This window comes from Rhincodon typus, chromosome 9, assembly GCF_021869965.1.
Source record: "Rhincodon typus isolate 14 chromosome 9, sRhiTyp1.1, whole genome shotgun sequence".
Taxonomy (NCBI): domain Eukaryota; kingdom Metazoa; phylum Chordata; class Chondrichthyes; order Orectolobiformes; family Rhincodontidae; genus Rhincodon; species Rhincodon typus.
In genome coordinates, this window is record NC_063340.1 from 75,110,260 (window position 1) to 75,124,096 (window position 13,837).

The 13,837-nt window shown below is 40.2% G+C and overlaps 2 protein-coding genes across 2 annotated transcripts in view; one reads left to right on the top strand and one right to left on the bottom strand.

Moving 5' to 3' along the window:
- Window positions 1-2,316: 2,316 nt before the first annotated feature.
- Window positions 2,317-13,593, bottom strand: ndufaf7 (NADH:ubiquinone oxidoreductase complex assembly factor 7). Its single transcript, XM_048601353.1, has 5 exons — window positions 13,504-13,593; window positions 11,291-11,404; window positions 9,560-9,703; window positions 7,330-7,503; window positions 2,317-2,729 (listed from the first exon to the last, which is right to left on the bottom strand). Exons 1-5 carry the CDS (start codon window positions 13,591-13,593, stop codon window positions 2,520-2,522), a joined length of 732 nt encoding a protein of 243 aa, XP_048457310.1. The 3' UTR covers window positions 2,317-2,519.
- Window positions 13,594-13,819: 226 nt separating this feature from the next.
- The window catches only part of cebpz (CCAAT enhancer binding protein zeta), a 25,773-nt gene continuing 25,755 nt past the window's right edge, over window positions 13,820-13,837 (top strand). Inside the window, exon 1 of the mRNA XM_048601354.1 lies at window positions 13,820-13,829. Within this exon, the coding sequence (XP_048457311.1) occupies window positions 13,820-13,829 (10 nt within the window). The remainder of the gene's footprint in view (window positions 13,830-13,837) is intronic.

A 13,837-nucleotide genomic window follows, 5' to 3' on the forward strand; every position in this document is an offset into this window, starting at 1 on the left:
CTTCTTTATGGTTTTCTTTTTCATTTTCACGGGGAACTCTTTCTCCTCGGGCCTCTTGGTTTCCTTTCCTGTTCCACTGCCCATCGTTTTATCAATTCCCACTTAGCAAAGGATCAAACTCTGAAATCAAATGAACGTTAATACTTTATAGTTGCATATCTTAACTCTACGTTTTCCTATGTTCTAATTCACCCTTTCCCAACCCCGAATCTCTTTATACCTCAGTCCTCAGTCTCCTTGACTCTCTTTTGTCTTAATAGTTTATGTAAAATAAACTTGAGGATTTCTCAACGAGTTTCTGTCTTGCACACGTAGTCTTGCCCGTCCCGTCTCTCCGGTCTCCCCGAGATCGGATCAGGGTAGCTCAATGTGGGTCACCGGCCGGGGAAACTTGAATCCCTCTCTCACTTCCCTTTTTATCAATTTGTTTGGATCCTGTATATATACACACATTAAGTATATACATAAAGGCAACCTACCGACTACTCCAGATTGTCGAAGAGACTAAATTAATTACACACCATAGGTCCAGACTTCGAGGCAGAGAGATTTTATTCGTGATATCACGGAGAGTCAACACTGACAAAAGGTCAGGTTCCGAAGACTCCGATAAGCATAAAAAATAAGCAGAATTTATACAGCGGTACAAACAAGTTAAACAAACTGCAATTGTACTTAGGTCCAGCAAGGCAAGGTCATTACTTAGGCAACCAGTCATACATTAATTAAAGCCGATGAAGATAAAGAGTCAGAGACAGTAGGAACTGCAGATGCTGGAGAATCCGAGACAACAAGGTGCAGGGCTGGATGAACACAGCAGGCCAAGCAGCATCATAGGAGCAGAAAGGCTGACGTTTCGGGCCTAGACCCTTCATCAGAAATGGGGGAGGGAAAGGGGGTTCTGAAATAAAAAGGGAGAGAGGGGGAGACGGATAGAAGATGGATAGAGGAGAAGATAGGTGGAGAGGAAACAGACAGGTCAAAGAGGCGGGGATGGAGCCAGTAAAGACAAGAGAGTTGCAGTGGGAGAGAGATCCCCTGAGGTTTGTCCGGAGGGAGGAGGGTAACTTCTTTTGTCCAGGTTTTGGAATGGGCAGTTTGGGAGTGTTGCGGGGGCTATGGGTAGGGCACAAAACGCCTTGAGCGAGTAATGCCTCGATGACCGGCCTTATTGTCTCCTCTGCCTCCTTTGACAAACGGTACTGTTTAATAGAGGGTAGGGCAGCCCTGGCCTTAACATTCACCTGATGTGGCAGGGCCGAGGAGACCAGGCCAACATGAGTTTTATGCAGTGCCCATAGGGAGAAAGGGACAGCCTGCAGGACGAGAGGAAAAAACAAGTCTACCGAGGGAGGTGACTGAAATTGACAGAACGTCACTTACCACTTCCCAGATAGTATCCTAAAACAGCCCGAATGAGCCGAAAGGACATTGATCAGTACAATCCCCAAGGCCTCAAGAGGTACCTCTTCGGTGGGCAGGAACAGCAACTCATATTCCACTTGGGAACCCTGCAGCCCAATGGTATCAATGTGGATTTCACAAGTTTCAAAATCTCCCCTCCCCCTACCGCATCCCAAAACCAGTCCAGCTCGTCCCCGCCTCCCTAACCTGTTCTTCCTCCCACCTATCCCCTCCTCCCACCTCAAGCCGCACCTCCATCTCCTACCGACCAACCTCATCCCGCCCCCTTGACCTGTCCGTCCTCCCTGGACTGACCTATCCCCTTCCTACACTCACCTTTACTGGCTCCATCCCCGCCTCTTCGACCTGTTTGTTTCCTCTCCACCTATCCTCTCCTCTATCCCTCTTCTATCCGCCTCCCACTCTCTCCCTATTTATTTCGGAACCCCCTTCCCCTCCCCCTTTTCTGATGAAGGGTCTAGGCCCGAAACGTCAGCCTCTCTGCTCCTATGATGCTGCTTGGCCTGCTGTGTTCATCCAGCCCTGCACCTTGTTGTCTCGAAGATAAAGAGTGTACAGATGCTGCAAGCTCTAGCTTTTTGCTATCTATCCTACGTGACTTCTCAGACTAGTAAAAGCAGGGTGTAGTTACAGCAATATGCACTGTTTCATAAAGCTAAAGTTTCTCTACTTAGTGCTCCTAGTCATGTACTATTTTTGCTCATTACTACTCAACCTAAATTAAACAGTCTTGATATACAATTATTCCACAGAATCTGCCGGTGTACACTCCTTGAACCATTGGATTTGACAGCTGCAGTGTGTATCGTCTGTAGAATGTACACTTGCAATTTAACTAGTTTATTTGAACAACAGCTACAATTTGTAATATTAAAAACACGAACAGCACCATTATTGGAAAATAATTTAATTTATGAAGCTTGAGTCTTGAATTTACATAGTATGAAGTAGTTTCCCTTTCATTCTCTAGTTGTTAAGTTGTGCTTTTCCACAGGCATATGTACAAATTGTGTCTGTTTTTGATGTTACAAATAATGATACCAAGCCAAAATCTGATACTTTTCTTTCCAGCAAGGTGATACTAATGTCTTTCTTTACAACTGCAGTTCACTGAATCCTGCAACAGGTGATGCCATTGGACCACGTTTCATGCCCTTTGTATCTTGGCTTGAAATTAATCTATTACAAGGCAACAAAGCAAAAAACTTGAATCGATTCCCCATTTTCTCAGGATTCATTATCATATCATAGGAATCAATTAAATCTGTGTGTGTGGCTGGGTCAGATGCATTCCTGAGCAGTACCTGGAAGGAGAATAGAATGGCTGGTGACAAACTATGAAGTATTTTGTTTTGATGGGATGATAAGTACAGAGTCATACAGCATGGAAACAGATCCTTCAGTCCACGCTAACCATGTTCCCAAACTAAACTAGTCCCACATGCCTGCACTTGGCCTATATCCCTCCAAATCTTTCCTATTCGTGTACTTATTTAAATGTCTTTTAAGTGTTGGAACTGTACCTGCATCTGATCTGGACGTTCATTCCACACATGACCCATTCCATAGGGCCCCTTGTGTCCTTTTTAAATCTTTCTCCTCTCACCTTAAAAATATGACCCCCAGTTCTGAACTCCGCCACCCACAACTTCTATCCTATGTAATATTTTTCTTGTATACAGAAAAATGACTATAATAAGAAACTTATAGTTGGGAAGTATTGAAGTTTTGAAAGAAAGAAATTGATTGATCTAGCACCTTTCATCCCGTCAGGCCATCTCAGTCAATCAACAAGGGCTACTTTATTATAAAATCACTATGTAGTCAAAATGCCTCATTTCTGGTTTTGATACTTCATGGAATAATAAAGGAATGCTGCGTTGCTGGAGGTGATATCCTTTGAGTAAGAAATTCAAACCAGGGCATCTGCTTGTACAAGTATCTGTTAAAGATCCAATGGCAACATTTGAAGCAGTGCAAAAAGTTTTCCATGTGTCCTAGCCAAAGTGCTGTCCTCAATCACCAAAACAAATTAACTGGTCACTGATTCCCTTGCTGTTTGTAGGTTAGAGTGAACATAGCTGCTACATTTGTGGACATATTTCACTCGAGTAGACAGGAATGATGAGATTTATATGTATAAACACTTCTCTAATGTCTAGAGGCTACAGAATGCCATGCTAGTAAGATAAGCCAAATCCCAAGTCTAGAGATGGGGTTTAAATGAATCTGTAGATGAACGTCGGAGTTAAGCTGCGATGAACTGTGACAAGTGTAGAATCCATGCAGAGATGCCTGCTGCCATATTATCATGTCTATATTAGTAAATCAAGTGGCCATAGTCCTACCAGACCATAAGGCTGCTCTCTCATTGGACAGAAATGAATGGCGGTGGTTTAACCTGCAGGCCACCAAACCTCAGGTGAGAGGAAAGGTTGAGAAGGAAAATCCTTCATGGTAACCTCAGACATTACAGGAATTGAACTCACTCTGATGGCATCACTCTGCATTGCAAACCAGCCATCCAACTAACTGACTCCCGTTAATGAATACTGTTGTAAGAAATACCTTGAGATCTGGCCTCAGTTTATCTGAAGAGATGAACCTATACTAAAACTTTAAATATTTTGTTTCAATGGGCTCAGTAGTTTTCTGAAAATTGAATTGCACTATTGTATTATTAAATGTAACTAGTAGCCAGCATCATGTCAGCTCTTTTTAATCGTACTGGACTTGATGCACGTGAATGCTTGCCACTTTACCAGTATTACTCTTAAGAGTACTCTTAAGAAGTCATTACAAACTCTAAATGTTAATTTCATTTCTCTCTCCACAGATGCTGCCTGACATACTGAGTTTCTCCAGCATTCTCCAGGTTTGTTTCAGATTTCCAGAATCTGCAATATTTTAAGAAAAATCTCACCCCTTAAATCATGCTCCATCTAGTGGCAGATATTAGTCAGTGCAAGGAGCTGCAGAGTTCAAGCAGTGACTAACCACTGCCACTAGTTGGAGCTCTCCAGCCTAGAGAGGGAAACAGCTTCAAGATGGGATTTACATGCATTTGCAGAGGCAAGGATTGATTAAGGATAGTCAACATGGTTTTGAGAGAGGGAAATTGTCTCTCTCAAACTTGATTGAGTCTTTTGAGGAAGTAACCAAAAAGGGTGATGAGGGCAGAATGGTAGACATTGTTTACTTGGACTTTAGTAAAGCCTTTGACAACGTTGCTTATAACAGACTAATTAGTAAAGTTAGATCACATGGGATTCAGGGTGGACCTTGCCAACTGGATACAAAATTGGCTTTACAACAGGAGACAGTGGTGGTAGAGGGTTGTTTTTTGGACTGGAGACCTGTGACCAGCAGTGTTCCACAGGGATTGGGGCTGGGTCCAGTTTTGTTTGTCATATATATAAATAATTTAGATAAGAATATAGAAGGTATAATTAGTAAGTTTGTGGATGACATCAAAATTGGTGGTACAGTGGACAGTGAAGAACATTATCTAAGACTACAAAGAGATCTTGAACAATTGGGTCAATGGGCTAAAGAGTGGCAGATGAGTTTAATTTAGATAAAAGAGAGGTTTTGCACTATGATAAGGCAAACTAGGGCAGGCCTTATACAGTTGATGGTAAAGCCCTGGAGAGAGTTGCCAGACAAGCGACATAGGCATGCAGGGTGCAGATACATAGTTTCTTGAAAGTAGAGTCACAGGTAGACAGGGTGGTGAAGGCGATGTTTGGCATACTTGCCTTCATTGGTCAGTGCATTAAGTATAGGAGTTGGGACCTCATGTTGCTGCTGTACAGGACATTGATGAAGCTACTTTTAGAATACTGCGTTCAATTCTGGTCTCCTTGCTATAGGAAAGGCACCGATAAACTTGGAAAGGTTTTGGAAACGATTTACAAGGATGTTACTGGGAATGGAGGATTTGAGTTATAAGGAGAGGCAGAATAGGCTAGGGCTTTTTTTTCCTGGAGCATCAGAAGCTGAGGGGTGGCCATATAGAAATTTATAAAATCATGAGGGGCATGGATAGGGTGAATAACCAAGGCCCTTCTCCCAGGGCAGAGGAGTCCAAAGCTAGAGGGCATAGGTGTAAGGTGAAAGGGTAAAGATTTAAAAAAGGTCCTGAGGGGCAACGTTTTCACATAGAGGATGGGGTGTGTATGGAATGAGCTGCCAAAGAAGATGGTAGAGATGAGTACAATTACAACAATTAAAAACGTGTCTCGATGGGTACATGAATAGGAAGGGTTGAGAGGCATACGGGTCAAGTGCTGGTAAATGGGACTAGATCAGTTTAGGATATTTGATTGGTGCAGGTGATTGGGACTGAAAGGTTTGTTTCCGTGCTGCATAATTCTATGACTCCATCTAACAAAAGATGGAATTTGAAAACCAGCTACTTTTTCTCTAACCATGTTTTCTCACGGAGCAGTCCTGAAGAGCACCTTCCTTGAGATCAAGAAATTGGCATGGGTGGCACAATAGCTCGGCGGTTAGCACTGCTACCTCACAGCTTCAGGGTTCGAATCCAATCTTGGGCAACTGTCTGTGTGGAGTTTGCAAGTTCTCCCCGTGTCTGCATCAGTTTCCTCCCACAGTCCAGAATGTGCAAGTTAGGTGGTTTGGCCATGCTAAATTGCCTATAGTGTTCAGAGATGTGTAGGCTAGGTGCATTTTACATGGGAAATGTAAGGTTACAGAGATAGGGTCTGCGTGGGATGCTGTTCAGAGGGTCGGTGTGGACTTGTTGGAACGAATGGCCTGTCCCCACACTGTGGGGATTCTATGATTCAAATGAATAAAGGAATTAGACAAGCATGCATTAGGAAGAAATTTTTTAAAAAATGTTAGTGCAGAAGACTAGAAAGCTATTCTAGGAGGGAATACTCTACTGTAATTTTGATTAAAATAACTGTTTATAAATAGAAAAAAAACTCAAAAGGCTGACTTTGATTAAGATTCACAACACAGGGTTGTAAAACAATATGCCATCCAGAAGTAGAATTAGCCACCATACAGAGGTAACCACCTTATTGAATATAACAGAGCCTTACAGAACAAAGTTTCAAGTTGGATGAATTTTTGTGCTGAATAAGCTCAACAGTGATACTTGTTAAAGTTCACTGCTGTCTCTCCACGTTATAGAATATCAATTAGGTTCTTGATGCTGAAAATACACCTGCTGGAAAGTTTGCTTAGATGACCGTTGGATGAAATTAGGACTTGCAGGGCTGTTATCCCCTAGTCTTTTTCCGTTACCTTGTTATCTGTCATTGCCTAAACCCCACTGCTGAGAAATTCTGATAAGGAAACCGTGAAACTGCACTAATTGAGATGATCTAGAAATTTCAGAAAAAGAGGAAAAACTGAAGTAGGACAAAAAGCAGTCATTTCTTAATATAGAAATTTCATTCCCAAGTTACTGCAAAATGCAATCAATTTTGACTGCAGTAATGGTTCAGGTTTATGAAACAGAAACTAATTTACATAGCATAAGGTCAGGAAAAGATATGATTATCATTAATAATACTGTACATCTTGGGAAGTGATCTCTGAATTCAAATCACTTGTTGAAAATATCTGTTATGCCCCTTCAGCTCTCCAAATAAATCTGTGCTTTTGTTGGAAAAAACATTTTTTATATAAAGCTACACAGTATTGTCTTAGTAAGTCAGAAAAGACCAAAAGGAAATTGCATGAGTATGAGAACACTTTGGATCCTCTCAGAGTCCAGGACCTCAATTTGAAAATTCAACCATTTAAATTGACAATGACAGCTCAGGAGAAAATCATTTGGTTTAGGGCTTTAAACCAGATCAAAGACAGGAACAGACTAACATGAAGACAGAGAAACAGAAAATTATACTGCTGCTGGTAACGTCATACCTGAAGTCTCACATCAATGCCCATATTCTTCAAAAACTCATGCTGTGGAATTGGTCCTAGTGAGGTCACTTTACCCTTTGTCATTTGCCGAAGGTAGCTGAAATCAACATCTGCAGTCAGGTCTGCAGTTCCAGGTGCTGTGAGCACATCATGTAGCTGATGTCCACGAAAACCCTTTACAAATAATGGTTATTAAGCATAAAAACATTAAGACAAGGTTGTTAAAAACACACAGAAGATTCTGCTCCTAAATGTTTTAGATAGAACAAATCATAGTGGTACAGAAATATATGGATAATATTATCTTCTGAGGTTACTTTTTTAAGTCAAGAGTAAATCTTGGGCTTTTATCTATCTGTACTTGAGTGATTATTTATAGAAGCAACCACATGAAAAAGTTGATTCAGTCATTTATAATTCAGAAAATAAAAAGACAATATGCACTCAAATGATGAAAAGTGTTTTTGATGGAATTCAATTAACTGGGATTGAATTATTTTTGTAAAGGAAATCATGTGAATGGCACACCTTTTAAAACCAATGAGCTGTAAGCAACCATTGTGCTCAGTCCTTTCACAAGTCCTGTAAACTGCTGAATGTCAACACTGCTACTGTTAAATTTTGCTTAAAAAGACTGGCCTCTCCAAAAAAAAAATTGACAATTAGAGAATAGAAGAAAATGATCAAGAAAAATGGGACGGCAATAGAAGGAATTATTAATATCTTACACTATTCTGTAAATTGATATTTTTGTTTAGCTGAGACTTCTGTGAAAATATAAAATCCGTAATGTCTTTCTGTTTATTGTGCTTCCAAGATGGGATACAGCAAATCAATACTTCAATGACTCTGTATGATTCTGTACTTGCCTCATTTCAACAAATCCATTCAACCTGACACTTCGAAATGTAACATGGCATTAGATCAGCAGTGTATCAGAAACTGTGTAGAGAAACAGTAATGTCACATTGCACTGATATTGCCAGTAAATACTCAAAAAGGTCAACATGAAATTTCAAAGGGATCTCTCGAAATTAATATTTGTGATTCACCAAATCAAAATACTGAAATGCCAAGAAACCTTTCAGAATCACACAGAAACTGTTTACTACTACATAAACCTGGAAGACTTAAAACCATTTATCACCATAGTGGGTTTAATTAAAATGCAAATTTTTAAATAATTTTGGAAAATAATAAGGACTAATTCCTTTTGGCGGTGAATACAGAATCGCTGTCCTCTCAGTGATAGTAGTGAATCTCTTCAGTAGCAAAAGTACATCAAGCGTCTCCAAATGAAAATACAAACAAACCTACTGCTATGAGAAGATTTAATTTATGAAATGTCCATTGAAAACATCGTAGTTAGCCCAAGGGAGTACTGTATTTTGAAAAACATTTATTTACCTGATGGGACAAGTTAATATCCAGATTTTTTTTTTGGCGGGGGTGGCACGGGGTGTGTGGGTGGTGGAATGTCATAGAAACATATAAAATCCTGGTGACACTGGGCAGGCTAGATGCGGGAAGAATGTTCCCAATGTTGGGGAAGTCCAGAAGGTCACAGTCTAAGAATAAAGGGTAAGCCATTCAGGATATATTCAAAAGGGAGCTGGCGGTGGCCCTTGCGGCTAAAGGGATCAAGTGGTTTGGAAGAGAAAGCAGGAATGGGATACTGAGATTGCATGATCAGCCAGGGTGGTGCAAGCTCGAAGGGCTGAAAGGACTATTCCTGCACCTATTCTCTGTGTTTCTATACTATACTGTTCCATGTTTAGTCACATTGGGGTCCATGTTAATCTCTCTATGGCTAGCTGAGGTCATGGGGGCACAGAGACCTGAACATCAGGAAACGCCACCCAAACAAACCATGCACCTGTTAGCATTCGTACTGAGTAGCACAGTTTGATGTATGTCATTTGGAGAGTTAAGATACATTATTATAAAACCTAACTTGGTTTTCCACAGTGCAGTCAGGAGTCTGATTTAAATCAAACGGCTGGTGACTCAATTTTAAGCATAAATCTATCACATTCTCCATTTTTATTTAAATTCTATAGAATACAGAGTATGAAACTCATAGTACAAAAATCCATATTTAATAACGATATGATACAAACCTGTAAAGAAAATGAATTGCTGCTCCGTTGCAGATATCTGGGTATCAGTAGTTCGACAGGAGATTGATGAACACTGCAGGTTTGTTAAGAATATGTTTAATTGAACTTACTCTAAATGTGTCAGTTTTTGTTCCATTATGGCCATAATCTGCTATTAGTGCTGCTCCCCCATCTTCAGTGATTCGGCTGGCCAGATTCTGAACAATGATACCAGCCTCAGGACATATCTCTATATGGTCTCTTTCATCATCTCTCTGCTTGGAAAGAAAATTAAAGACTTCTACTATAGGACCAAAGAAGAAACACTGAGTAGAAGTGGCATATTTCAGCTTCCGAAACAGGTTTTTAAAATTTCTGAACAGGTACCAATAAAATAATGATGCGTATTGCCTGACGTATTGAAGTAACCTTTTCCCTTACACACATATTTTATTCACATGTGGGATATGGGCATCATGGACTGGCTAGAATTTATTGCCTATCCCTAGTGCCCTTGAACTGAAATGGCTTGCTAGGCCATTTCAGAGGGCAGTTGAGAGTCAACCACATTGCCGCGAGTCTGGGGTCACATGTAGCTAGTTCAGGACGGCTGATTTCCTACCCTGAAGGACATTAGTGAAGAAGATGGTTTTTTTCTGACAATCGGCAATGGTTTCATAGTCATTAGTAGATTCTTAATTCAAGACATTTTTCATTGAATTCAAATTCCACCAAATGCTGTGACATAATTCAAACCCAGATCCCCAGAATATTAGCTGAGTCTCTGGATTAATAGTCTGGTGATAAATGCCTCCCCAGACATTTTGTCAGAAACTGGTGAATATGTACAATGACTTCACTAAATCTGAGAAGCAAATGCCCATTCGATCTTCTCCATGACAGGACTGTAGAGACAATGAAGAAACATTTCATTCAAAATATTAATTCTGTTTCTCTTTCCACAGATGCTACCAGGTCTGCTGAGTTTAGCTAAAACTTTCTACTTTTATACCTGCGATAGAAAGGTTTCATTAGAGCTTTTCTATCTTTTAACATACATATCAGAAGTTATACAAACCACCTTCAATAGATTACAGCAATCACAGAACTTTTAAAAGAAATACATGATCCCACAATAGTCAATATTCTAAGTGCAGCTCTGAAGTTGTTCAATTATTTACATACAATTTTAATTTCATAGTCATCCACTCCAGCACCTCCATATGCCTCCAGAAGCAATTCAAGCTCACTCTCACTGGAGGGTTTTGCCTTTGCTGAGCTGCTTAACCCTATGACTAATCCAAATCTGAAAGACATAAAATGAAATTATAGGGGAGAATCTATGATCACCACCCTTTGTGGTATGGTATATTTGCCCATTGCAGTGACACATCACAGTATGATATGAAAAAACAAGCTAACCCAACAGAGATATTAGGAACAAAAACAAAGTTGCTGGAAAAGCTCAGCAGGTCTGGCAGCATCTGTGAAGGAGAAAACAGAGTTAACGTTTCGGGTCTGGTGACCCTTCCTCAGAACTTCCAACCGACTTCCAACAGACTAGGGATAGACTTCCAACAGAGATATTATTCAGCTTCCTGTCTTGTCCTTTTTGCTTCTTTCTACAACAAATGCAATTTAAAAAAACTGTACAGGTGCTTTTCATTTCAATTGTTTTTAGACTGGGCATTTCTACCATGAATTCTTACTGGGATTTTCCCACTTTTCTGCTGTAGCTTTAATGTACATTTGACACAAAACTTCTTTTTGCAGGAGGGTTTTGAAGTAATTCACTGAATTGGATTGTTAAAAAGTGAACAAACACAATGCACGCAGGTGCAACTTCTTAAAAAATATCTCACCTGAATTAATGTTTTGGAAGCCAAAGTGGCATGAGGTGCTAGAACAAACCGAAGTTTTCCAGTGGAGTTGGGTTCAATGTCAATCAATATTTCACGCCAGCCGTGCTTTGTTTTCTGTAAGCGGTGAAAATTTGTGCATTTGAAAAGCATAATGGCTCAGTTTTAAAAATGTACAGCTCATATTTTATTGTATGCTAAGTAAATTAACACTACTGAATTTTGTCAGAACTTAACCTTCTGAAGAAAAGGTATAATGTATTATATCAAAAGCAGTGTTTTATTAAATAAAAGGGTAGTGGTTTGAGTCTATTCAGAGGCAAGGTTTTCACTATTCACCACTCATCAGTCTCCATTATCGGAGGGGTGCAAGAAACAGAGGTTTCCCAAATGGTGACAGTATTGTTTACTCACTCAATTCCCCTGCAAACAGTTTTGCAAAAGGAGTGCTCAACTACACAGCCTACAGGCTGTTTTGGTTATTTTGTTTAGTTCCTTTTCTTTTTTACACTTTGTTTCAATGCAGTTTTTGTTACTTTGCCCCAAAAAGATTATTCAAATGTATATAAAAACAGGGTCATCCTGAAGGTGGCTGGGTTTTATAGTATGCGGTTGATTGAAATAAAACTAATCAGAATGTATATGCGTGGACTTTATCTAAAAGTAGATAACTTGTGAGACATGTGCAAGGCTTTATAGGGAGTTGGGCAGGCTAAATAAATAAGCTAGAACATGGTAGCAGGATACAATATAAATATGAAGTTGTTCACTTTAGTAGAAAAAGTAATTCTTAAATGGTTGGCAAGTGCAGGTATCCAAAAACGATCTGAGGATTCTCATGGAGTTAAAAAATAGCATGCATGTGCAGCAAACAATTAGAAAGGCATTCATTTCAGGGGAATTGGAGTGCAGAAGTTAAGATAACTTGTTGCAATTGTATAGCAGCTTGATCAGACCTCACCTTGATGAGAACAGTGTTTAGGAGATGATCAATCATTTTCTAGAATGGCAGAGTGGGCCCGTTGGGCTGAATGGGCTACTCTTCTTCCTATCTTCACTTGCTAACTTTCTTGACACAGTCAAAGAGTTTCTGTACTACTTTGAACACAGTCACGTCCACTTCTAACAATCCCAAAGGCACCTTCCCTCTCCCACAGGTTCCATATTGAAAGAATACCTTATCTCTCCAAAAGCATATCCTAGCCTTTCAAAGAGTAACAGCAGTTTGACCTTCTCCTAGCAGATCTAAAGTTGCATATTGGATGCTCCACTAGTGAAAATCAGCTCTAAGTCAGGTATGTGGGCAGTGTCTCCACGAACCATAGGACTGTTTGAGGCAGCACGGTGGCTCAGTGGTTAGCACTTCTGCCTCACAGCACCAGGGACCTGGGTTCGATTCCAGCCTCAGGCGACTGTCTGTGTGGAGTTTGCACATTCTCCCTGTGTCTGCATGGGTTTCCTCCGGGTGCTCTGGTTTCCTCCCACAGACAAAGATGTGCAGGGTAGGTGGATTGGCCTTGCTAAATTGCCCACAGTGCCCAGGGATGTTTAGATAAGGTGGGTTAGATTAGGGGAAATGGGTCTGGGTGGGATGTTCTTCGGAGGGGTGGTGTGAATGGCCTGTTTCCACACTGTAGGGATTCTATGTGCAAATCAGAAAACATCCCAATTCTGCTTGATGCAGAAATAGTTCAGGTTGACTTGAAGTTCTGTACCTCCACTGCCATTTTCTGCAATAAACTTCAGACCAGAGTTTCAGAAATACAAGATTTTAGTGGTAGTCGAAAATGCAGTCATGCTGCTATTTTAGCTAGTTTCCTTTAAAACGGCACAATATCAGCTGATGTCAAGACCAAAATTGCGTGTATCATTTGCAAGTTCATTTACATAGACAAACAAGTTTGATGCAAATGTTGTAATTCTTGGATACTAAGCATATCGATGACTTCAGTTTAAAAAAAGTACTTCAGCATGCCAAAACATATTTGAGTCTCACAATAATTTTTCTTGGTTTGTTTAAAAAAAAGTTTTCAGTTGCTTTGAAGCTCTGAGGATCAATGGAAAATTTCTATCAAATGTATCATCCTGAATGACTCCATTTACACCCCTTAGGTGAAGAAGGCTATTTCTTGATCAAAGAAATGAAGTGAGGAAACGAAGGTGTGAAACAGAAACAGGTCAGTATTATCAGTAGCATGCCAAATTTGATGTTTTACCTGAAACTTGTGTATTGGAAGTACATCAAAAAACTCATGTGCAATATAAAAGCTGAATCCTGAAAAAGAAAGGAATGGAGACTGACACATATTCACATTTTAACAAAGCAGAACATCCATTTCTTGATTCCAGCAATATTTTACAATTGATAATAATCTTTCAAGCAACTATAGTAAAAGGATAAAAAAGGTGTAGAGCTGGATGAACACAGCAGGCCAGGCAGCATCAGAGGAGCAGGAAAGCTGGCATTTTGGGTCTAGACTCTTCTTCTGAAAAAGGGTCCAGGCCCGAAACGTCAACTTTCCTGCTCCTCTGATGCTGCCTGGCCTGCTG